Below are 25,000 nucleotides of genomic sequence, written 5' to 3' on the forward strand. Positions count from 1 at the left end.
AAACGCTCATCCCTCACTGCACTCCACTGCACTGAACTCACTGGCTGCTTGAGCAGCTCTTTCTGGGGCAGGAGGGTGGAGGTGGTGGTGGTGGTGGTGGGTGGGGTTGGGGGTGAGGGGGTGGGGGGGAGTGGAAGTTCCAGGGTCGGTCAGATCATGACTGGCACACACTGCTTACCCCACACTGTCCTCACCCAGCCCTCCTCTGGGCTTTGGGCTGCATGCTGGAGTCAGTGGTTTAAGAGCAGGTCTCTGGGGGGGTGGAGAAGGGGGGAGGGAGGGAGCTGTGTGGTCATGGGGAGGAGGTTGGGGGGGGTGATGGTGGCTATGGTGGTGGTGGTTGTGGTGGTTGGCAGATTTGGGTAGTGTGGGCGGGAGCTCTAAAGAAAGCAGCCAATCAAAAGTCTTCTTCATTTCCTACGTGTCTCCATCTCCAGTGCATTCATGCAGGGGTCGGGCCTTGTATTTTTTTTTATTCCTTTTTTTAGTTTGGTGTGGTGGTTGTTTTTTGTTTCTGCAACTTTTTTTTCTCTTACACCATTGCTTGTTCTTGCTCTCCTCCTCCTCTTCTTCTTTTCTTCCCTCCTTCTTGTGCACACCTATCACCCCCCCTCCCTCACTCCTCCTCTCCTCCACACTCTCTATCGCTCCCTCCTTCTCTCTCTCTCTCTCTCTCTCTCTCTCTCTCTCTGGCTCCCCTACTTCCGCTCTGCAGAGACACCGACCAAATACCAAATCTCTAAGCAGCCCACGCTGTGCTCGGTGCCACCGGGCGAGTTTCTGCGCCTGCACTGCCCGCTGCCCGAGGCCGCTGCCGGCCACATCTCCTGGACCAAAGACGGCGCGGCGCTGGGGCCGGACAACCGCACGGTCATCCAGCAGGAGCTGCTGCAGATCCGCGACGCGGCACCCGCCGACTCGGGCATGTACGCGTGCAGCGCGCTCGGGGTGCAGGGCGGCCAGACGCTCTGCTTCATAGTGAACGTGACAGGTGAGTGGCCCACGCTGGACGTAGACAGCCCTGTGAGCAGTTGGGGTTGTGTTGGGATGGTAGAGTGGGGGCTAGAGAGGCTATTGGATGTTTGCCTGGTTGAGTAAGAGTGCATCCTTCAAGATCCAGGGCTTGCAGCCGTGTGTCCAAGATCAAGCGAAAGGGAAATGCTTTTTGATAGTCTTTCCCCTCGGTGGCCTTTCTTTTTGGTTTGGGATTGAGGTTTTTTCGGTTTGGATGTTGATGTGTCAGTAACTTGTGAGCTTCACCCACCCCTGGCAACGTGTGTGTGTGTGTGTGTGTGTGTGTGTGTGTGTGTGTGTGTCTGTGTCCGTGAATGCCTTGTGAGTGTGTCTTTTCTGGAATACGTACGGCTGTGAGTGTGAACGTGTTTTTGCATTAGGCTTGAGGACCGAAAGCAGAAGCGTTGTCTCTCTCGGGATTTTGAAGTGCATGCGTGTGTTTGTGCGCCTGTATGTGTGAGAGAGGAAGCGAATGCTGTGCGAGTCTTGCTGTGTGCTTCTGTGCAAGCATGACGAGGGGCACGGACGTGACAGTATTACCGGTTCTCTGCAGATGCCATTTCGTCGGGCGATGACGAGGATGACACGGAACGCTCGGAAGATGTGGCCGTGGACGGAGAACAGATGCGTGAGTACCGGGCAAACGAGGGACTCGTGGACAAGGGGAGGGGGGAGTACACACTCTTGAGTCTGCTCATCTGCACTGGCTGCATCTGGTCCATTGGCTGTGTTAAAGAGGTCCAGAGCAGTTCATAATTGCACACACACACACACACACACACACACACACACACACACACTGCAATATCGTTAATGTGATTTTCCTCTCAATGTGATATCATGCAGCTCTCTTTCACCATGGCGGTTTTCACTTGTGTCTCTGGGCGCGCATAAAACATTCGCAGGCATCCTTAAGTGATCCGACAGAGCCGTCACGTCCTGTTTATTTGTTTTTTTTTTGTGTGTGTGACTGTCCTTATTTATTGGTATGACTCCTTGAGTTCTTACTACGACCTGTGAGAACTCTTTCGGCTCATGGAAAAGTTGTTTGTCAGGCCCCTGTCATTGAGTTCCTCCGGCGTTAGCCGAGTATCACAGTTTCAGTGCAAGCGGATTCCTGGCATTCCCTAAGCCTGTGAGCCTCAGTGTGTGTGTGTGTGTGTGTGTGTGTGTGTGTGTGTGTGTGTGTGTGTGTGTGTGTGTGTGTGTGTGTGTGTGTGTGTGTGTGTGTGTGTGTGTGTGTGTGTGTGTGTGTGTGTGTGTGTGTGTGTATCTCAGGTAGTCGAGCCCTGGGGAGCCTGTCAGCTGCGATCATCCATTATGGAGGCAGCCCATCTGCTCTCCGTTATTTACCTGATGGAAGACGTGTTCTGCATTGGTGCTGTGGTGAAAGAAGAAAAGGGGGATAATGGGGAGGGGTATTCAGAGAGAGAGAGAGAGGGGGAGAGAGAGAGAGAGAGAGAGAAGGAGAGGGAGGGAGGGAGGGAGAAAGGCCTCTTTACCTTTCAGTCTTTTTAAAAAGGGGGAAAAGAAAAGTGAACAAGAGGGCTTCCATATCCTGTTAAAATTCTCTGCACGCATCTACACCCCCACACCCACACACTCACACACAATTACTCACACGCACACTCACTTATTCACTCACTTACACACACACACACACGCGCGCACACACACACACACACACACACACTCACACAAGCCTGGTCGGTTCCAAAGCGAGCTCTAATTGCTCAAAATGCATCTGACATGGTGGAGAGAGAAAGAGTTTCAGGCTGTTTCAACAACAAAAAAAAATCTTCTTGGTCCTAATAAAGCAGTTTGAAAGCAAAGTCAAATCTGGCTCGGTCAATCTGAAATCAGCCGAGAGGGGAGGGGTGTGTGGCTGGGGTTGTGGTCGGGTGTGCTCGAAAAAATTCCAAAACAGAATATGAAAGGAGTAACACAGAGCAGGAGGAAGAGGAGGAAGAGGAGGAGGAAGAAGAGGAGGAGATGGGGGGTTTAACTAGTAGTTTCTGCTTTGGATTGAGCCCAGAGTCTTTCTCTCTCTGTCTCTCTCACTGTCTATCTCTCTTTCTCTCACCCTCCTTCACCCTCTACCTCTTTCCCTCTCTCTCTCTCTCTCTCTCTCTCCCCTCTCCCTCCCCCTCTCTGCGCTGAGGAGTGCTGGCCTTGGGCCGAGGGTGTTGTGTAGTATGGAGCCGGCAGCATTTCAGCCCGGCATGTTGGACCGCTGCCTCGCCTGAACCACTCACTGCTCTCTTCCATTACTCTCAGTCCCTAGCTTTAACAACTGCGTACATATCTCCCCCACCACCATATTTCGCTCTCTCCCTCTTTCTCCCCCTCCCTCTTTCTCACTCTCTCTCTCTTTCTCCCTCTCTCTCTTTCTCCTTTTTTTGACTATTCTTTGTTTTCCTTCTCTTCGTGTATCATGTGTGTTGTCAACGGAGCGGCAGAAAATTGGAGGAGACAATTGAAGGCCTGAGCAGAGAGAGCTGGCAGCTCCGCGCTGTACTGCTGTGGTCGTGCTAATGTTTTTACATGAAAAGTTCAGCGAGAGTTGGGGGCTTTCGCTTCATTTTGTGCTGTTGTTTTTTTCTTCTCCCTCATCGTTAGCCTTAGCTTTTTTGCCATAGTGAAGGAAATGAGATGTAATCAGCATCTCTCTGACTTGTGGTCACTGTGATCTCGACCCTTCATGCATTGTTTGGACACAGCATGTTGTTCTTTTGAGGTGGACTTCAGCCCAAAGCAGCCGGCTCTTGTCTTCCTCTGAGAGCTAACATTTGAACCAATAGTTGGTCAGTGCTCTACCCTTTCCTGCATAAAACAATGAGATATCCAAAATATGACTCACAAGTATGTGGTCTGGTCTTGGGACCCGGGACCTGCTGTAAGCGCGGTGATACACGGGACAACTTTTTCAGCAATGTTGCTGGTCAGACTTGAAAACTGGTTGAAATAAATTGAAAACTGGTTCAAAAAATTCATTCAAGTTTTTGCCCTGAAATCAATGGAAATGCACCAGAACCATAACACTCAGTCTTGAACATTGCCCAAGCAAAAATTGCCCAAACATTGTTCAAAAAGTATCCTGGTGTATCATCAGCTTTAGCCCTCCATGAACACCTAAGGGTCGAAGGTCAGCGGAGATGAGGCTCTTCCTTATGTGGTGTGGCGGGAGTTGAAGGTTGGTGGGGGGTGGGCTGCTGACCTCAGGTGGTGCCCTTTGAAGTTTGCCATCTCCGCTGCTTGGAGGGCATGGGAAAGGTGTTGTGAGGCCTGATGTGTCTGTCTCCGGCGCAGAGGTCAGAGAGGAGTCAGTAGGGCACCGCGCGCGCTATGCTAAAGATGTGGACCAGGCCTTTGGTCTGTCAGAGGACACCGGAAGCCATGTTTAAAGTGATAGATGGATGGATAGAGAGTGAAATAGGAAGAGAGGAGGGAAATAAAGAGACAGAATGAGGCAGAGAGAGAGAAAGTAGTAAGTAACAGAGCCGGCGATGAAGAGAGGTATGGAATGGAAGAGATAGAGTGCTAATGAGCATGCGAGTTTGTTTCTGTAGCGGAAGGAAGCTCTCGGGGTATCAAAGAATGTTTACACTTTCCGTTTCTCATTCAAGAAAAAATGCAGTCCACTGCAATTTGGTATTTCAGACAGCAGAAAATCAACCGCCAGTGGCTAGTCATCCTGCTGCTAGCGCTGCCCAGGGGGTGCTAATTTTCTGCATGTATTCGAAAGATGTAGCTTTGGAAAGAAACAGAAAGATGATGGCGAAATGGATGTGTAATGCAGTGAGTGGGACGAACTTAACCAAGCCTATATAACATCAGAAAAGAAAGGGAGAGAGAGAGAGAGAGAGAGGGAGAAGGAGAAAGAATGAGGGGGGAAAGAACAGGCCGATTACAGTGAGTTCCTCTTAGACATCGATCCTCTCACTACCAGCGGTTAATGATTAATCACAGGTCAGTGAGCTCAGATCTTTAGCTGTCATCCGTGTCTCTGCCAGTGACGGAGTCTCGTCCTTCGCGGCCGTCACAGCGGAGATGCTAACCGGAACCCAAGTCAAACAAAATGTGATGGTCTAGTTGCCTTCTTGGCAAGACACAGCGACTTCTCTCCTCTGGAAGCTGATGTTCCTCCCAACCAAACCAACCCACCCCACCCCACCCCTCCTGTTACACCTCCCCTCCCCCTTTCCCCACACCCTTCTCTTACCCCTCTCTCCCCTTCACTCCCTCGCTCCGTAATCCCCCCCTGCCCCGCCTGCCCCTCCTACCCCCTAACCCCTGGCTCCGAGGAAACCCAATATGTTTTGATTTAAGCTGCTCTGCAGCGACGCGAGGGGTTACACTAACCAGGCGGGCCATGCGGAGGGAGAAGGCGTAGCGTGAAGAGACACTAGAGCTCCTCCATCTGACTCTCCACTCTACTCCCCTTCTCTCCTGCCCCAATCTCCACCCCCTCCTCCTTCTCCCCCCCCACCCCCCTCTTCTCCTCCTTTCTCCTTCCTGTTTGCCTGTTCTGGCTTGCCGGGCCCACAGCCACACTTTATTCACGAGGGGTGCCCTCAAGGTTGCCTGACTGAAATCAAAAGGAGTCCAGGACAGGCTCTTCTCCCCCTCCTCTCTTCTCCACATGCTCTGGCGTAAACTGTTTAGATGTGTGAGGAGGACAGTGCATGCATACCAGGCAGATTCAGACACTGGTAGTACGCAGGCAATGACTATAACAAACAAACAACATGATTATAACAAACAAAACAAAATAAACCATATACGCAAGGCCTCAGTGATTTGTTAAATATAACCTGAGACATGAAGACTGATACCAGGTGTTGTGCAAGAGAGATGTGGCATGGTTGTTTAGATTTACTTTTAGCGTGTTAAATAACATTCCTTTTCACTCATGCTCCTGAGCTGAAGAGTGAGAGCCTTACACTCTGTCCCGTCTGTCCTGCAGGAGCGCCCGCTTGGACGATGCCGGAGAAGATGGAGAAGAAGCTGCACGCGGTGCCGGCGGCCAACACGGTCAAGTTCCGCTGCGCGGCGGAAGGGAACCCCCGGCCCAAGATGCGCTGGCTGAAGAACGGCAGACCGTTTCGTCAGGAGGACCGCATGGGCGGATATAAGGTGAGAGCCTGAGTCCAGCTGCCTGTTCTCAATTCTAAAGTGTGTATTCTGGAGAATGTGTGTAGAGCCAGTGTTGAGCAAAAAAAGATGGCAGATTTTCAAACTCCTTTTCTCCGAAGACAGGGCAGTTTTGACACATTTTCTAATTGTGGGACACTGTCCAGATCTTTGAGATTGTGGAACATGTAACTGCTGGAAACTACTTTGCTCTTTCACCGGAATTGTGCTTGCATTTCCAAAATGTGTCCAACTTTGCAGAGCACAGTGAACTTTGTACACACTTTCTTGCTGAGCTGCACAAATTTAGGGACTTTGTGTGTGTGTGTGTGTGTGTGTGTGTGTGTGTGTGTGTGTGTGTGTGTGTGTGTGTGTGTGTGTGTGTGTGTGTGTGTGTGTGTGTGTATGCGCATGTGTGTGTGTGTGTGCCCCTGTCACTTGGACTCTCAACGCCTCTGGTCTCTAGGGTTTAAAATGGAGGTGGAGTGTGTGAAATTGGGTTTAGTCATCCATGCCAGTATCGGCCCATCCATGCTGGCTATGCTGCTCCCACAGGTTTGGGAAACCAATCCAGGGACCCCCTAGCTCCTACTGCCCGTAAGAAAATAGAGAGAGAGAGAGAGAGAGAGAGAGAGAGAAGCACACAGAAGAGATGAGGAGAAAATAATGATAAATAAGATATCTTCAGACAGAAAACAGAGTCTAATAATAGTCCAGTGTGGTTTTAAAAATATGGAGTTTTGCCTGGGGTATTGATCCAAAGGCAGTTAAAATGAGCTTGTCACACTGAAAACCTGAAGTGCAGTTAAAGTTTAATGGCCAGTGCAGCCCAGGTCCTGGACTCTTGTGTTTGCGCTCCAGCTCAGAGAACAAAACCGGAGCAAACAGATCACTCTCCGAGACCGCCAGCCGCATGACACGACTCCAACTCACCCAGGAAATACTCAGATAGTTTCACCACCACTGCGTCACCATGAAGCTGCCTCAGTTTGTGGGCATGGAGCGTTTTATTGAAAGACATGGGGACACTGTTTTTTAAGTAGCCTCATGTATAAGACAACCCTAACAATAGCATATCAAAAGTATTTTTTTGAACACTTAAACTTAGTGCAAGTACACTATGCAAAAAAGTAAAAGTACTTAGCACTCAGGGCAAAAAGTCTTCAAAAATGAGTATATTGGCTGTTCAGCACATGCGGTTGTTCTCCATGTTTAAGCAAGTTCACAGTGTAAGGAGTGGAATTGAAGGAATATTTACTTGAAGGGCATTCCCAGATTAGTCTGGACTGTTCAGTGGAGCCTGCCAGTCTGACTGTGTCTGCAGTCAGTCAGTCAGTATGATGAATTCTCACTCCGAAAAAACACATTTTTCACTTTACATCTGTGTCGTCGCCCACCCCCACCCCATCGACCAAGCCCTCCGGAGCACTGCAGATATATGTTGAGGGCTTTTGTTTATGAATCCTAAAAATACCTGAGGCTGGTCGTCATGGAAAAGCCAAATAGCCCAATAACGTTTTATTTCCTTGTCGACGTGAATACTGTATCTTGCTTGAAAAAGAGAGACAGAATTCCAACCCCATGAGCCATTGTGTTTTCTTTGGACGAACTGGGTGTATTTTGGTCCGAAAAACCCGCTCACGAGTTTTGTAAACATGGCGACCATTTTGCAAAAGCAGTCTAGTATTGTGATCATCAGATTGTTAGTCTTGGAAGTAATTGCTTGTGACTGGAACTCGAGTCGACTAAGGTCCCTTACAAGAGCAGCTCTTTATTTTCACTTGCCCCGATATGACACATTCATGCCGTCTGTGAAATGCTTGAGATATGACCAGGCAGTTATGGGGGGGATACTGCAGAGTAGGAGGAGGTCTTTGCCTGGCCCGCAGTCATACTAGTACAAACGTGTTGGGGCCTCTAGTTTTGGCTTCCATCTCAGATCAGTCAAGTATCTGTCGCCTGTCCCCGGGTTGAAGCGGATGTTGATACAAGCTCCAGACAGTCATCAGGACCCTGATGCTGGTCTTGACACCAGGTTGCTCTCTCTCTCTCTCTCTCTCACACCCTCTCTATCTATCTCTCCCTCTCTCTCTCTTCTTTCTCTTGCTTTCACAGCAGAACTGATGTGAACACATGTGGCCATCTGAACGGTGCTCTGCCAGTGTTCTAGGGCCACTGTGTTTGTTCTATGCCAGGGTTCCAGGCACACCATGTCTGTTCCCTCCATGGATCTGCAGCGATGACACAAAAGACTTTCAAGACCCGCTAACAAACACAGGGACAAAAAACAAACACTGCAAATTGGACAGTTGGCAGAGAAAGTTAGACAGACAAAGACAGAAAGACCTGCCAAGATAAAGAGGGCTATGGATTAGAAAGAAAGACAGACAAAAAGCAATACAGAAATGAGAAAGAAAGAAGGAAATTAACATCAATGGTGGTGGAGAAGTGAAGGCAGTCAAGAAAGAAAACAAGAGAGAAAATATGGACAGGGAAAAAGAGTGTTTTTGCATGTCTCTGAGAGAGAAAGGAATACAGAAAGAAAGAAAGAAAGAAAGAAAGAAAGAAAGAAAGAAAGAAAGAGAAAGAAAGAGTCAGCTTGATCTGTGGGAGCTGGCAGGTTTGGGAGTGAAGCCCTCAGTCACAAGAGAGACAGAAAGAGAGAGAGACAGAAAGAGAGAGAGAGAGAAAGAGAGAGAGACAGAAAGAACAAGAAAGAGAGACAGAAAGAGAGAGAGACAGAGAGAGACAGAGAGAGCGAGAGAATGGGTGGAGGAGAGAAAAATAGAGGGCAGGAGGTGGAGTTGAGACAAAGCTGAGCACCGAGCTGTGAGGTCTGTTCTCAGCAGAGCACGATGGGAAAAATAATAAGCGCAGCGTCGACAGACTGATCCTAAAAGCCAGTGCCGCCCCCACCCCAGGAATCTCTCTTTCTGTCTGTCTCTCTCTCTCTCTCTCTCTCTCTCTCTCTCTCTATCTTACTCACTGTTTGTTGCTCGATCTCTCCTTGTATTGCTCTCTCATTTATCTCTCTCTGTTTATCCGTCTCTCTTTCTTCGACTGCTTGAGTTTGGGAGCAGCTGACCTTCTCCCAAGTATCTGTTTTAATCTGTAGGAGTTGCCTCACGCCTGCCAAACGTTCACTCTAAGCTGATGCCAGTTAAAATCCCGTCTAAAGAAATATGAAAATAAAAGTCAGCATTTTTCTCTTCCTTGTGCTTTCTTACAGTGTTTTCTTTGTTTACTATTTTTCAAGCCTTTTTTGGATGCATCTGAGATTCCCAAATAAGCGGGGTGCCCTCAACATTTTGAAGGGAAATTGAAGTCTTTGCTTTCATGTGAAATCATGTTCAGGGCACTGCAATAAAACACCATTGTATAACGTAACTTTCACCTCAGGTGTACTGTCCACTCCTTTGGGACTTTAGGCTGCGTGTTTGCAAACTTTTAGCCTCCTGTCACCCATCTACAGGTGCGCCAGCAGCATTGGACGCTGATCATGGAGAGTGTGGTGCCGTCGGACAAGGGCAACTACACCTGCCTGGTGGAGAACGAGTACGGCGGCATCAACCACACGTACACGCTGGATGTGGTCGGTAAGTTCCCATGGGCCCTCCGTCTTCTCCCATCACAGGTGTGCTAAGGCCTGTGCTTCTGAATGTGTGTGTGTAGAGTGCGCTGGCTGACCCACAGGGGACTGTGTGTGTGTGTGTGTGTGTGTGTGTGTGTTACAGTTATTGTATAAGGGCACAGGTTCAAAGCAATCAGGCTAAAACGCAGCCTTTAGGGTAAATAGCCACAGTTCAGACTGATGCAAGACAGGACCCTGCATAGCATACAGCATGCATTACACACACACACACACACACACACACACACACACACACACACACACACACACACACACACACTCAGCAATATATCCTGAGAGAGGGCCCACAGAAAGGGATAAGGTGGGGTGAGACAGTGAGGGGGCTGAACACTTGGAACAATGCCCAAAAATAGCACACATGGGAGAATGGCCAGACTGTGTGTGTGTGTGTGTGTGTGTGTGTGTGTGTGTGTGTGTGTGTGTGTGTGTGTGTGTGTGTGTGTGTGTGTGTGTGTGTGTGCTTGATTGAGGGGCGCTGTGTATGGACTTTGCTCGGCTGTGGCTGTTGACTTGTTTTTAATGGAATACTAAGTCTCCGTGTTAATGGCTGAAAAATACAACCTTGATTTAGCATTAGCATTTAAACAGTAGAAGCTGATATGGACTGAGGCTATGAGCTCTCATGTACTATGAGACTATGTAAACGGGTAAAAGATCTTAACGGGTGTTTTGTCAAAGTCTCCCTCGAGACAAGGCAAGATTAGCTGTGGGTTGGTTCTGGATACCAGAGAGCATTTACCACACACACACACACACACACACACACACACACACACACACACACACACACACACACACACACAGAGAGCACAGATATAACATATTTCATGTTAGCTTTAATGTATAGGTAAGGCTAAAGTCTATAAAGCTTTCAGCCCTATACACACACACACACACACACACACACACACACACACACACACACACACACACACACACACTTCCCCATGCAGGGATCAGCCAGTGCGGCCCCTGAGTCTCGCTCTCTGTTTCTGTGTTTCGCTGGGTTTTATTGCTCTGCACTAAAGCCTTTGTGTGTCTGGATTCAGGCCTCATGCCCCCTGTCCCTCATACACTGCCATTCTCTCCCATTTACAGAAAGAGAGAGAGAGAGAGAGAGAGAGTCTCTGTTTCATGATGGTTCGCTTCAAATTCTGATTCACTTCAGAAGAGACGGAGAGAGTGTGTGTTTGAGAGTGAGGGGAGGGAGGGAAAGAAGTAGAGCATGCAGAGATGGAGAGATCAGAGGGAGATCAAAGCCAGCGGACTCCTGCTCTATCTCAGATATGACCCTCCAGCAGCCAGAGAGAGTGATGGCAGCCCTGACCTCCAACCTGCTAAAGCCTGGCACCGGAGGACAGAGAGAGAGAGAGAGAGAGAGATAGAGAGAGAGAGAGAGGGAGAGAGAGAGAAACAAACAAGGAAAAAGGATGAGATGAAAGGAACGAGAGACATAAGGAAGGCAAATAACCAAAGGTGAAAGTGGGAGATGCAATAAATTGAGAAAGACAGCATTATAAAGACAAAGAGAGAGAGAGGGAGATGGAGAGAGAGAGAGAGTGAGAGAGAGAGAGGGAGAGAGAGGAGAGAGACAGGGAGTGAGAGAGAGAGGGAGAGGGAGATAGAGAAGGGAGAGGGAGATAGAGGGAGAGGGAGAGGGAGTGAGAGAGGGAGAGTGAGAGGGAGAGAGAGGAGAGGGAGTGAGAGAGAGAGGGAGAGGGAGAAGCAAAGAAAGAGGCATGGACACAGTCAAAGAGAGATGCTAAGAGCAAGGATGCCCCATTGTCCAAGAACTACCTGTCTGTGCCCGCTGGTGCCTCATTAGTTGCGCGGGCCCGTGCCCCCCGCTCACCCGCCTCTCCTGGAGCTGTTTGTGGTGCCCGCTAGTCTCCTGCTCCCTCTTTGCCACGGCGACCCCTCGGCGACCCTGCCCGGTCAAGCGGCAGGCAGGTTACCCAGAGTTCAGTGGTCTCGCCAGGGACGCGGCGGAATCCCGAGAGCGTGCCCGGAACCAAGGGCCAGAATGCCGCACTAATGACATAATTGACAGATTGCTTTTGATTGGAGGAGGCTTCAGATGGGTGGGGGTCATAGCTCGGCCACAAGTGGCTTCAAGGACTGGACTTTGGGTGGGGGCGGAGGGTGTGGGGGTGGAAGGTGGAGGTGTGTGCCCCCTGCCCAGTGCTACTACATAGGGAACAGTGTATTCTGAGCATGGTGGCACTAGGGAGAGAGAGAGAGAGAGAGAGAGAGGATGTGGCCATTGTGGCTGCAAAATTTGTAGCAGCCTGCCATAACCTGAGGGACAGCCAGTGAGGCCACAGCCATAAACAATGTTATAGGATTGTTATTATTATTAGAATTGTCGCTTAAATTTTATGTCTTACTTAATTTACAGTTCTGTTAAACAGTATTTTATTTATATTTTTGTGTACAATGAACATGTAATTGAGCTTTGGCAATAATGTCATTGAAACGTTCATGCCAATAAAGCTTTCTTGAATTGAATAGAGAGAGAGAGAGAGAGAGAGAGAGAGAGAGAGAGAGAGAGAGAGAGAGAGAGAGAGAGAGAGAGAGAGAGAGAGAGAGAGAGAGAGAGAGAGAGAGAGAGAGAGAGAGAGAGAGAGAGAGAGCATTTGGTAGAGACTCCCTTTATCTGTCTTGTGAAGTGGTGCCCCTTCTATGTGCTGGGTGTGACATCTGCCCAATTGTTTACATGTGTGCTGCAAACCTGTGTGTGTGTGTGTGTGTGTGTTAGAGAGAGAGAGAGAGAGAGAGAGCGAGAGAAAGAGAAAGAGAAAGAGAGTGAGTGAGAGAGGGAAAGGAAGAACGAGAGATCGTTCTGCCTGACTGAGTTTTGGTTGCTTTTATGTGGCACAGTAAAAAGGGTAAAGAGGATAGAGAAAGCTGAGGTTTCCCTGAGCTGATGCTCTAACATCTAACACACACACACACACACACACACACACACACACACACACACACACACACACACACACACACACACACACACACACACACACTTTCACTCCCTCCCTAATATGCTCAGAGTTCAGACCACTTAACTCTGTCTTTCTCTGAGTGTCTCCATAACACATGCACACGCCAAACACACTCTTGCCCTCCATCTCTTGATCGAGTTTTAGCACCCCTAGGACTAGAACCCAGCTTAGCCACAGCACAAACCTCCATTTGCATTTCCTATACAAAACCATCTTTGATATGAGATTGTGTGTGTGTGTGTGTGTGTGTGTGTGTGTGTGTGTGTGTCTGTGTGTGTGTGTATATCCATGAATGTATCCATATATGTGTGTGATTTATAGTTGTTTTTGAGAAATAGCGAAACACTTCTCTTTTCATGTTTTTTGAGGGAAACATAGAGCAATAGACAGAAAGAGGGAGAGAGTACTGTAAGAGAGAACGACTAAGAAAGAGAGAGTAAGAGAGAAAGAGAGAGAGAGAGTAAGAGAGAAAGAGAGAGAGAGAGAGTAAGAGAGAAAGAGAGGGAGGCTTATGAGAGAGAGGGAGGGGAACAATAAACACGACAAGCCCTCGGAATGTGTGGGAAGGGGGGCCAGACGTGAGAGAGAGAACGAGAGAGGGAGGAGGGACTGCTAGTCATCTGACCACAGCGTAAACAGATTCAGACTGATAGATGGGCAGCTCTCTCCAGGGTCTCTCCACCTTTCCTTTTTCTCCCCGCACTCATCCTCTGTTTCCCCCTTTCTCTCTCTCTCTCTCTCTCTCTGTCTTTCTTTCATTTGCCCGCTCCCTCTTTTCACTCCCCATCTGTTGGGCTCCCTTTATTTCTCCCATTATTTTGCCACCCCTTCCCCCACCTCTTTTCTCCTCTCTCTCTCTCTCTCTCTCCTCCCCCACCTCTTTTCTCCTCTCTCTCTCTTTCTCTTCTCCCCCCTGCTCTTTTTCTCTCCTTTCTTTTGCCCACCTCTTTTCTCCTCTCTCTCTCTTTCTCTCTTTAGTCCCTCCTGCACCCTTTCTTATCCCTTGTTTTGCTGCCCTTCATTGCTCCCCCATTACCTTTACACACACACACACACACACACACACACACACACACACACACACACACACACACACACACACACACACACACATACACACACACACACACACACACACACTTACATACAAACCGCAAGAACATTTCATATGAACCTAATAGCACATATCTGTCCCTTAAGAAATGTGTGTGCATGTGTGTATGTGTATATTAGTGTGTGTGTGTGTGTGTGTGTGTGTGTGTGTGTGGTGTAAGTGTATGCTGTCAGAAAAGTGTGGTTTGTCTAAGAGTTTGGCGTTTGTGTGTGTGTGTGCGTTTTAAGAACTTTTAAGAACTGGAGGTTTGGAGGTGCTGGGTATTATTGTGCAGTGATTGTGGAGGCTGTGTGTGTGTGTGTGTGTGTGTCGTGAAAGAGAGCATTGTTCCCCATTTTTTTGCGCTGTTTGCAGGGGAAATGTTTGCTAATGAAAAGAATATGCTCAACTCTCAGTGTGAAAAGCTTAATAAAACAGGTTTTCTCCCAAAATAATGCATCATTGGAATAAGAAAGCACAGGTCCAATATCAATATCTCTCAATATCAGAGATCGACTTGAATCAGGAATAGGTTCTCATAGTTCCCAGTATAGGTTTATAGGCTGCTTATCTACAGCAAGATAACTCCCTTTGTTTTGTGTGAAGAATCTTAACTGGAGTGGGTGTTGTGTATGTGTGTGTGTTGTGTATGTGTGTATGTTATGTCTGTGTGTGTGTGTGTGTGTGTGTGTGTGTGTGTGTGTGTATGTGTGTGTGTGTGTGTGTGTGTGTGTGTGTGTGTGTGTGTGTGTGTGTCGCGATAAAAGTGCAGGATTTGTGCCAGGAGGTTTGGAGTGGGGAGGTGTTCACACATTGCTTTTCTGCGAAGCCTGCGGGCGTCTTGATCTCCTATTGTGTTTCACTCTCCGCTTGAGTAAACGTCTTAGCCTTTGTCTCTTACACACACACACACACACACAGGTATCTCTTTATCTTGTTGTCACTGACTACCGACTTACTCTTGTATGTTGTGTCCAGTGTGTAGTGTGTGATGGCTGATGACTGGTCGGTGTTTGTGGTTTATGACTATTCAGTGTTTCCCAGATAATTGAATTCCATTTGTGGTGGTTGGTTTGCAGAATTAACTTGAATGCAACAGTTTTTAACAAATTAGCACAACGTGGTTATGATGCTAACCAGATTTAAGCACAATTTAGTACAACCTGGAAAATCATTGTGTGGTGGGCAATGTTGATATTGTGGTGGGCTGCCACACATAAGTCAATGTATGGGAAACACTGCTGTTCTTACTCTTAGGCCAGGAGAATGATGTCCTGCTAAAAAAAATGACTAAAAAAGGCATGTTCGATTGTTTGACTTATTATTCCCTCTCTTTCCCTCCTTCTCTCTACCTTTAATTTCTCTCTCTCTCTCTCTCTCTCTCTCTCTCTCTCTCTCTCTCTCTCTTCGTTTGAATACTTCTAGAACGTTCCCCTCACCGGCCCATCCTTCAGGCGGGCCTGCCAGCAAACATCACGGTGCAGGTGGGCCAGGACGCCAAGTTTGTCTGCAAGGTCTACAGCGACGCCCAGCCACACATCCAGTGGCTGCAGCACATCACCAAGAACGGCAGCCGCTACGGCCCCGACGGACACCCTTACGTCCGGGTCCTCAAGGTACGCAGGCCAATCACATGCTGCCGCGTGCAGGTAGTCAGCCAATTGCACTTCGGAATAAGGAGTTGGCCTCTCAGGATTGGTTCGTTTTTACTTTTTTAATGGGAAAACGATTGTGATCGGCGTTCGAGAGGCCCACTGTTCTGAAGTGTTATTGGGGATTTCTTCCATCTGTTCTTTGTTTTCTTCCTCCTGTTTTTCCTCTAGAATGATCACTCTTTTACAGGTGTGTCAGTCCCTCAGATGCACACCCATCTCTGTGAACAGCCACAGGATGTGTGTGTGTGTGTGTGTGTGTGTGTGTGTGTGTGTGTGTGTGTGTGTGTGTGTGTGTGTGTGTGTGTGTGTGTGTGTGTGTGTGTGTGTGTGTGTGTGTGTGTGTGTGTCAGAGTTGATTTAAACTTTCTCCCCTGGTGGATTAGTCCGAAGTGTGGTTCCAGAACAGCCTCCATCTTTAGACAGAAGCTTCAACCAGGATTATATCCTCTGGTCATCTTATTGGGTACTTTTGGGTGGCGGCTCTACCTGCTGTCTTCTATGTCGGTTTGTGTGTTCACAAATTGCAATTTGGAAAAACGTGTGTGTGTGTGTGTGTGTGTGTGAGAGAAAGTGAGAGTGAGAGAGTGAGAGAGTGAGAGAGTGAGAGAGTGTGTGAGTGAGTGTGTGAGTGAGTGTGTGAGTGAGTGTGTGAGTGAGTGTGTGAGTGAGTGAGTGAGTGAGTGAGTGAGTGAGTGAGTGAGTGTGTGAGTGAGTGTGTGAGTGTGTGAGTGTGTGAGTGTGTGTGTGTGTGTGGTCAGTGCTGACTCTACTGAACTGTATCCTCCAGCGCTCGGGCATTAACAGCTCGGACGTGGAGTCCCTCACAGTCTTCAACGTGACGGAGATGGACGCTGGCCAGTACACCTGTAAAGTCTCCAATTACATAGGCGAGGTCAACCAGTCGGGCTGGCTGACCGTCATCCCAGGTAAAAGCCCCACGCAGACCACCACGGGCCCTCACCTCACCCTACGGACCCCACACCCACCCACCCACTTCGTCCACACCTCCCTCTGGATCTCCCCCACCCTCATGCTTCTCTGCCCCACTCCTGCTGCTGGTGTCCTGGGTCTTGTGTGGTGACTTCTCCCCTCTGTGGTGGCCCTGGGTCTGTGCTTGTGGTTCCTGGTTGACGGACTGTCCTTGTACTGTGTGGGTGTGTGGGTGGGTGTGTTTCTCTCTGTGTGTGTGTGTGTTTGTTCAGTTGCTGTGTGACGGGTAAAGGGTTGTGTGTCTTCTCTTTAACAGCAGCCATGGAAAAAGCTGACAGGACACTGCAACACTTTTGCCAACTGAGCCTTAGAAAGCAGAATCTCTTTCTCTCTTTCTCTCACTCTTTCTCTCTCTCTTTCTCTCTCTCTCTCTAGTTCTACCTCTTATCTGTCTTTATCTCTCTACACCTTTTTGTTTTTGGAGGCGGTTGGAGTTGCAGATGGTTGTTTCCATGTAGATCCTCTATGGTGTTTTTCATAAGTGTGTGCTCATGTGTGTTTGTGTGTGTGTTATGGTTATGGGTGTGTTGGGTGCATGTCTTGATGGTGAAGGGATCTGACCATGAGTGTTCGCTCATCTCTCCAGTGTGTGTCTCTGCTCCTGTAAACACCATTCTGTCGTGGTGTTGGTTCGGACATCTGTTTTTGGTCTGCTAATGTTCCCTTCCCCTCCCTCTCTCCATCTCTGGAGGCGCACATCTCCGCTGGTGTCGGGGGGATGTGTCTGCGATGACCACTCAGGTGTCTCCACGAGCTGCTCTCTCCTGCTGGTCTTTTGGGGTCTCACTTTTGTTCTCTCTCCTCTTCTCTCTCTCTCTTTCTCTCTCTCCCTTCCTCCCTCCCTCCCTCTCTTTCACACTCTCTTTTGTTGACTCCTGGTTCCTTCCTCCTCTCCATCCTCCTGCATTCTCTTCCTTCTCCTCCTCCTCCTCCTCTCATCTTCTCCCTCTATCAGACCGCAGGTGTTAACACCACGGACAAAGAAATCGAAGTCCTCTACGTGCCCAATGTCACTCTTGAGGACGCGGGCGAGTACACGTGTTTGGCGGGTAATTCTATTGGGATCTCCTATCATACTGCTTGGTTGACGGTGCTTCCAGGTACATATCTCTCTCTCTCTCTCTCACTATCTCACTCTCCCTCTCTCCTCTCTCCTCCGCCTCTTTTTCCCTCTGCCTTCCTTTTATCTTGTGTTCTGACATATAGCCGTGCTATGTCAGCAGTCAGTTCTCTTGTGGGTTGGACACACATCTCTACTTAAAATGAGGACATCTGATTCTCCTGCCAAAGCTTCTTCCCTGGTTATAAGGATACATTACTTAGACATAAGGTAGTCATTGTTTGTAGCTTCACCGGGATTACAGCCCTGTGTTTATATCAAAGGGAAAATAGAACTGAATTAAATGTCTCAAAGAGATACAGATGTTACTCTGCAGCAGATGTTGTCTCCAACCCTTCATCCCTTCTCTTGTGTTTTGATGGATAGCCTTTTTACTTCCATGTAAACTGCATGTCTGGGCTATCTGTCTGAGAGAAGATGCCATGGTCCTTCCTCTTGACTAACAATGTCTGTCTCAGTCGGCTCTGATAATTGCTAAAATGGGACGAAAAAGTATTTTCTTTGTCACGCGGTCTTTCTCAATTATCAGAGCCCCTAAGTAATATTGACTAGTATCATTGCTCTTGACTATTGCTGTATGCAGTTGTGTATTATTTGCTTATATGTGTATCTGTCTTCAGTCTGTCGTGTACATGTTTTTTGTGTGTCTGTATTTGTATGTGTTTATAAGATAAAAGTGGAATGATAGCCCATTGCTAACCCTAGATAAGCCTGGACTGATTGTTGTCCCAAAGACTCCACTTGTCCGCATGCTAGAGGCATTAGCATCAGTCTTCATTTACCCACATTAACAGTTCATATTTGGATGTCTGGAAAGGACATCAGTGCAATGATGAAGACAAACAGTCCTCTTGCTCGGAAACCCAGATGCTGTGGCTAGTTAAAAGTCCAGAAATTCCCCCCTAGTCCCCACAGATAATTGGCTTGTTTTGTCTTGAAACAATGAGACATAGCCATACTGCTGTGCGGAATAATATGTTTTATTTATTGCGGCTTTGCCTGAGATGGATCCGTGGCGCCTGCAAGACTGACGTGGCTTTTATGAGATGTGGTTTTTGCTGAATAGGGATGGACAGGGAGTTTGGGTTTGTGTATGGAGGTGTGTGTGTGTGTGTGTGTGTGTGTGTGTGTGTGTGTGTGTGTGTGTGTGTGAGGTTAGTGATGCTAATGCTAAGATCCTCTTGATTCTCAATTAGAGACAGCTCTTGCCACAAAACGGGACGCCTCATCGCAAATGATGGCTCTGTTTACTAGTCTGTGGTTTGATACTGTTTGCTTAACACATTTTCAGGGCATCAGTGCACATGTGTGTAAATGCCCTATTTCCTCGGAAGACGCAAACACACACACACACACACACACACACACACACACACACACACTTAGACTTGTCAAGTCAGTCAAAAGTTTTCCAGTCGAAGGCATGCGGTTTGTTTGTGTATGTGTTCAATTGTTGTCATGTCCTGTTCTCGTCCATGTGTCTGTGTACGTTTGTCCATATATGTCTGCTACTCTGCCTCATCAAGATGGACTCATAGTCCAAACATCCCTGCCCCCTCCCCCTCCCCTTCTCACCCATGCTCCTCTGGCCCTCTCTCTCTCTGTCTCTGTCTCTGTCTCTGTCTCTCTCCTCTCTCTCTCTCTCTCTCTCTCTCTCTCTCTCTCTCTCTCTCTCTCGGTTCCGTCCTCCTCCTCGTCTCCTGTAGTCACCAAGGAGCCGGCTCAACCTGTGTTCCCGCCCGACTACGTGGAGATCGCCATCTACTGCATCGGCGTCTTCCTCATCGCCTGCATGGTGGTGATCGTGCTGGTGTGCCGCATGCGCACGTCCACCAAGAAGCCCGACTTCGGCGGTCAGCCAGCGGTCCACAAGCTCAGCAAACAGATTCCCCTGCGTCGCCAGGTAACAGAAAGTAGATAAAGAGTTCCAAAACTCTTATACACGACTGTAGGGAACTCACATAGGTGCACAAAGCCAACGCGTGCGCACACACACGCACATGCACACTCACACACATGCCTCAACATGCAAGTAGAATATGTAACAAAACACACCTGCATTCACCCATCCATGCACAAGAGTAGGGTATATAGGTGTGTATGTGAGTGTGGGCAGCAAGTCTTTTGGGAGTGTGTGTGTGTGTGTGTGTGTGTGTGTGTGTGTGTGTGTGTGTGTGTGTGTGTGTGTGTGTCTAGTCTGTGTGCCATCCACGCTCTGTGAGCCCTTGCGGTGGCTCAAGGGTCACCTGACATCTCGGTGCACAGTCTGAGAGGTGTGTGTGACCATGCAGTCAACCGTGGAGAACAGGTAAGCAAACAATCCGTGGCAGGACCCAGGATCTACAACTCAGTGAGTGGGAGAAGGAACCCTTCTCTCTGCCCCAGTACCACTGCACCTCACTTTAGATCCTTTATAGTAGTAGAACCATTCAGTAGAACCATTTATAAAAAATAGGTTTCTGATCAGTGCAATGCTTTAAAATAAAAAAATAAGCTCAGCATATGCAACGAAGAGTAAGAGGGAGAATTTGGATTTGGTTAAAGTTATGCATATGGATCTGGTTAGAGTGTATAGGCATATTTGTATGATAAAGTAATCGTACTTATGCATTTGTCTGTGTGTGGGATGTGTGTGTGTGTGTGAAGTTAGGGCACATGTAAAGGTTCACAAGTGTGTATGTTTGTAGACACAGGTGATCAGCCATACGTTCTTCCCCTGCAGGTGTCGTCGGACTCTAGCTCGTCGATGAGCTCTAGTACGCCGCTTGTGCGCATCACCACGCGACGGAGCTCCGCACACGACGACCCCATACCTGAGTATGACCTCCCCGAGGACCCGCGCTGGGAGTTCTCCAGAGACAAGTGAGTCTCACACACTCACTCACACACACACACACACACACACTTACACGCCGACACATTGTTTCAGTGGGATCAGACTCCTGATAGCAGAGTCTGGCTGAGTGTTTGACCAGGCTCTTTAGTGCTAAGGCATGGCCGGCCGTATCGCTGAGCTGTCGCTGGGCTGGTTATCGTCTCCGCTCTTATCCGAGGCCTATCGCCGGCTCGTTAGCGCCACGCCGTATCTGATAGGCGGCGGGAACACTGGCGCATTGTGCAGGGGAGGAGAGACGCGGTGCCGGTGGTGGCGAGCTCCGCACAATCATTAACCAGTGAGTAATGCTCCGTGTCTCGATAACGCGCCATCCATCATGCGCTCATACGTTACAGCGGTGCGGCTCTGCTCGCTGTAGCTGTCGCTCTCCTATTAAAGGCTTTTCAATGTCCCTCACACACACACGCACCTGAACACATACACACACACACACACAAACACACAAACACACACTCATGCAACCCAGCCCTAATGCCTCCTTGCTAATTAGTTATTGATAGATGCATAGGTCTTAATCTGAATGCCGGAATGTGTGTTCCGTCCTGAATGTTCCGTCCTGAATGTACCCGGCCGCTTGTGTGTGTTTGTGTATGTATATGTGTGTGTGTGTGTGTGTGTGTGTGTGTGTGTGTGTGTGTGTGTGTGTGTGTAAAAACAATGAGCCCAGTCCAGCCAACCGCTTTCCCTCACTTAAGATTTATGCATCATGTGTGTGTGTGTGTGTGTGTGTGTGTGAGCCAGCTGCCCACAGGACCCAGGCCCTGGCCAGAGCCCATTATCCAGCAGTTAGCCTCTGCCAAGCAGTGTTTTAGTGGAGTTGAGTGCGTAGGGGTGAAGTCAGAGGGAGAGGGGGCCTGGGCCCAGGTGGAGCTCACCGGCACGGAGCCTCTTTGTGTGGCGTCGCCCGCGTGGCTCAGTGTTGCCATGACAGCTGCACAGGTACAGCACTGTCGCCGGATTTAAAGTCGCCGTAGACGCAAACGCGCAGGCTTACTTTGCTTACTTCCAGCAGCCATCAGAGTCACACACCTCAACCATCAGTGCGCAGTGCGTATACAAACGAACGCTCACGAATGGCCTGTAAGTAGTAAGGAGTAATATAGTGCAACTGGGTTAGCATGCTAAACAGAAAGCCTAGTAAAAATCCCATAGAGTCTCAGAGTCAGCCAGCTGAACAGACTTAACAAGCTGGGTGTCTGCACATCACTTTTCTCTTGTACTGTACGTGAGCATGCTGTACAATAGTCCGCTGGGCAGAGGAATGCAGGCATCGACCACTACACTCTGCCTTGTGCAACGTGAGGAGGAGTCAGAGGGGTCTGCATACACACACACACACACACACACACACACACACACACTCTCTCTCTGTCCCTCCCTCTCACTAGCCCTCTCCTATGGAGTCTTTATCCCTGGCTTGTCAATGCGGCATGCCCTGAGGGGCCTCGCTTTGCGCAGAGAAACTTCTGGAATGTTAACGTTTGTGGTTAGTGTGGAGGGAAAAATAACATTGATTATCTGTGGTTCGACTGGTGGACAGGAGGCCATTGAGGCTGTGTGTGTGTGTGTGTGTGTGTGTGTGTGTGTGTGAGTGTGTGTGTGTGTGAGAGAGAGAGATAGAGAGAGAGAGTGTTTGTGCATGCGTTGGGGGTGGAGTGTGGGGGGTGGGGGGTGGGGCGGTACAGCCAGGCGGCGAGTGCACAGAGCCCAGATTGTGTTACCGCGGCAACACGCTGGCCCCAGGCCTTGGCGCGGGCGCGAATGTTTACACAGCCGGGAGACAGGCCGCAAGGGTGGGTCCATCACCCGTCAATCAAAACCCAACTGAGGGGGGCAACTGTGGGTCAGGGGTCATAGTGTGACTGTTTGTGTGTGTGTGTGTGTGTGTGTGTGTGTGTGTGTGTGTGTGTGTGTGTGAGTGTGTGTGTGTGTGAGTGAGTTCATATTCTAGCAACCTAATTTTCCTACATTCCAGAGAGCGGAGAGAGGACCACAAATCAGTCCAAGATTTCAGAAATACCATTACGAGCACTTGGAAGAAAAGACTTAGAATAGCCCCCACACACACACACACACACACACACACATACACACACACACACCACAATGCTTTTCTGTCTTTGTCTTTAACGCCATCTACATCTTGCAGTCATTTCAGTAGCCAGTGACTCCAAAGGCGCGCACACACACACACACACACACACACACACACACACACACACACACACACACACACACACCCTACCAGCCCTACTAGTAAGCGTGTCACTCGCATTTCCTCCATCATCAGAAAGCAGAGTGTGTGTGTGTGTGTGTGTGTGTGTGTGTGTGAGGTGTAAGCATGAAGCGCCGGTGGCGGTGGCGGGTGTAAATCTCTAATGGGGGGTACTGTTGCTCTCGCTCGCTCTCCCTGGCCGTAACCCTATCCAGCACCCCCCCGCCCCTCCCTGCTCCCTGCTCCCTGCTCCCGTGCACAGCTGTCCAGGGCCCTAAGCCTTGTAATGGGTGGCAAAGGCCGTCCACTTAACACTTCAGTGCAGGATAAACAGAGAGTGGTGCCTTATCGGAGGGTGATCGCTGCCAAGGCACTGAGCACCAGCTATGCCACACACACACGCACACACACACACACACACACACACACACACACACACATACATACACACACACACACACACACACACACACACACAGGCCTGGCCCGTGCCAGAGAAGCACTCTGTGCAGCGGCTGCAGAACGAGTGAAAGAGAGAAAGAGTGTGTGTGTGTGTGTGATATACTGATAGTGTTCCATTAGCACATGGGATTGCGTTGAAATGTGCAAAGCTCAGATTCACTCACACACCTCACTCCACTCCTTTAGATGGATCAGGGGCCACTGAGCTACAGGGTCACTGAGCTACATTATGTTTGTACTCGCCATAGTCCTCTAGTCATTTAATGTTCTACATTCTGTTTGTACTCGCCATAATCCTCCAGTCATTTAAATGTTCTACATTCTGTTTGTACTCGCCATAATCCTCTAGTCATTTAATGTTCTACATTCTGTTTGTACTCACCATAATCCTCTAGTCATTTAATGTTCTACATTCTGTTTGTACTCGCCATAGTCCTCCAGTCATTTAAAGGTCAGCTTGTTGTGAAACGTACAGCTAGAGGTCCAACATAGCCGACATTTGCTCCTTGTTTTGGGTGCTCCCACGTATGTGCACTCGCACACATTCCCATCTGTGCACACATGTGTTAGCATGTGTGTTTGCACACACGTCAGCTGATTTATGTCGACAGGTATACTGCTGTACCCGTCCAGTGTGTTGGCGTGTGTGTGTGTGTGTGTGTGTGTGTGTGTGTGTGTGTGTGTGTGTGTGTGTGTGTGTGTGTGTGTGTGTGTGTGTGTGTGTGTGTGTGTGTGTGTGTGTGTGTGTGTGTGTGTGTGTGTGTGTGGTGTGGTGTGGTGTGGTGTGGTGTGTTCACATGGACATTGGGTAATGTCCACACGCGTGTTGGTATGTTTTAACATGTGTGCTGATATGTGTGTTGGCGTGTGTTTTTCTCTCTCAGACTCACGCTGGGCAAGCCCTTGGGGGAGGGCTGCTTTGGCCAGGTAGTCATGGCCGAGGCTTTGGGCATTGATAAGGACAAACCCAAGGAGGCCGTCACTGTGGCTGTGAAGATGCTCAAAGGTAAAGACGTCCCACATCTTTTTCCTGTATACACTCACTGATTAGTATATTTCCTGTAGTAGTAGAAGCTATAGTGCTATAGTGTATAGGCCTATTAATGTCTAGGTGCATGTTTAGGCAATAACGGTTCAACAGTAAAGAGACAAAAAATATTTAGAGATTAGAGAATATTCAGAGTCTGTACATCTGTACAGAGGATTATACAAATGAGAGGTGAGGAGAATAATATGAGGAAGAATCATCTGCACGTCTAATTTTTGGTTACGATTAATACATCTCATCAGCTACACACACCTCACAGTCCTGTGGCTGCGGAGGCCCCTGTATACCCTCAGACACAGTGGCCCACTTTTCTCCCAGGCAGGCAGGCAGGCTGCTGTAAGCCCAGAGGTGGGGGGCGCAGGCTGGGCCCGTCGTCAGCTCAACGCCTGCTATATTGTGAGGCCCGCGTGGGGGTTATTTGTTGGTGCTGAATGACGCTAGCAGGGGCATGAGTGGAGGTGGGGTGGGGTGAGGTGGGGTTGGGGAGCAGCCAGGGGCACATAGCTGACCTCCGAGCTTCTATAGCTGTACAGTACTCACTCCACACCTGCGCAAAGACCAGTTAAGGGGGGGGGGGAAAGAAAGAAAGAAATGAAAGAAAGTGAGGGAAGGGAGAGAGAGAGAGAGGGAGAAGAAGACAGGCCCAGAATTAATAAAGGAGGAAAAAAAGGGGGGGGGGGGGTTGGTGGAGGTTGGTTGGGGGTTATTCATCTGCAAAGG

General features: G+C 48.9%; 1 protein-coding gene across 3 annotated transcripts in view; it reads left to right on the top strand.

Annotated features, from left to right (window-relative positions):
• fgfr2 (fibroblast growth factor receptor 2) overlaps positions 1–25,000 on the top strand; it is a 50,623-nt gene that overhangs the window by 13,376 nt on the left and 12,247 nt on the right. Inside the window, exons 3-11 of one of the 3 annotated variants that reach the window (XM_048269539.1) lie at positions 716–991; positions 1,568–1,642; positions 5,981–6,150; positions 9,620–9,743; positions 15,320–15,510; positions 16,337–16,475; positions 19,366–19,562; positions 20,382–20,521; positions 24,117–24,238. In XM_048269539.1, the coding sequence (XP_048125496.1) occupies positions 716–991; positions 1,568–1,642; positions 5,981–6,150; positions 9,620–9,743; positions 15,320–15,510; positions 16,337–16,475; positions 19,366–19,562; positions 20,382–20,521; positions 24,117–24,238 (1,434 nt within the window). Of the gene's footprint in view, positions 1–715; positions 992–1,567; positions 1,643–5,980; positions 6,151–9,619; positions 9,744–15,319; positions 15,511–16,336; positions 16,476–17,494; positions 17,640–19,365; positions 19,569–20,381; positions 20,522–24,116; positions 24,239–25,000 lie in introns of all 3 variants that reach the window. The other 2 variants (XM_048269538.1, XM_048269537.1) reach the window with 2 other exon arrangements.

This window comes from Alosa alosa, chromosome 18 (genome assembly GCF_017589495.1).
Source record: "Alosa alosa isolate M-15738 ecotype Scorff River chromosome 18, AALO_Geno_1.1, whole genome shotgun sequence".
NCBI classification, from domain to species: Eukaryota; Metazoa; Chordata; class Actinopteri; order Clupeiformes; family Clupeidae; genus Alosa; species Alosa alosa.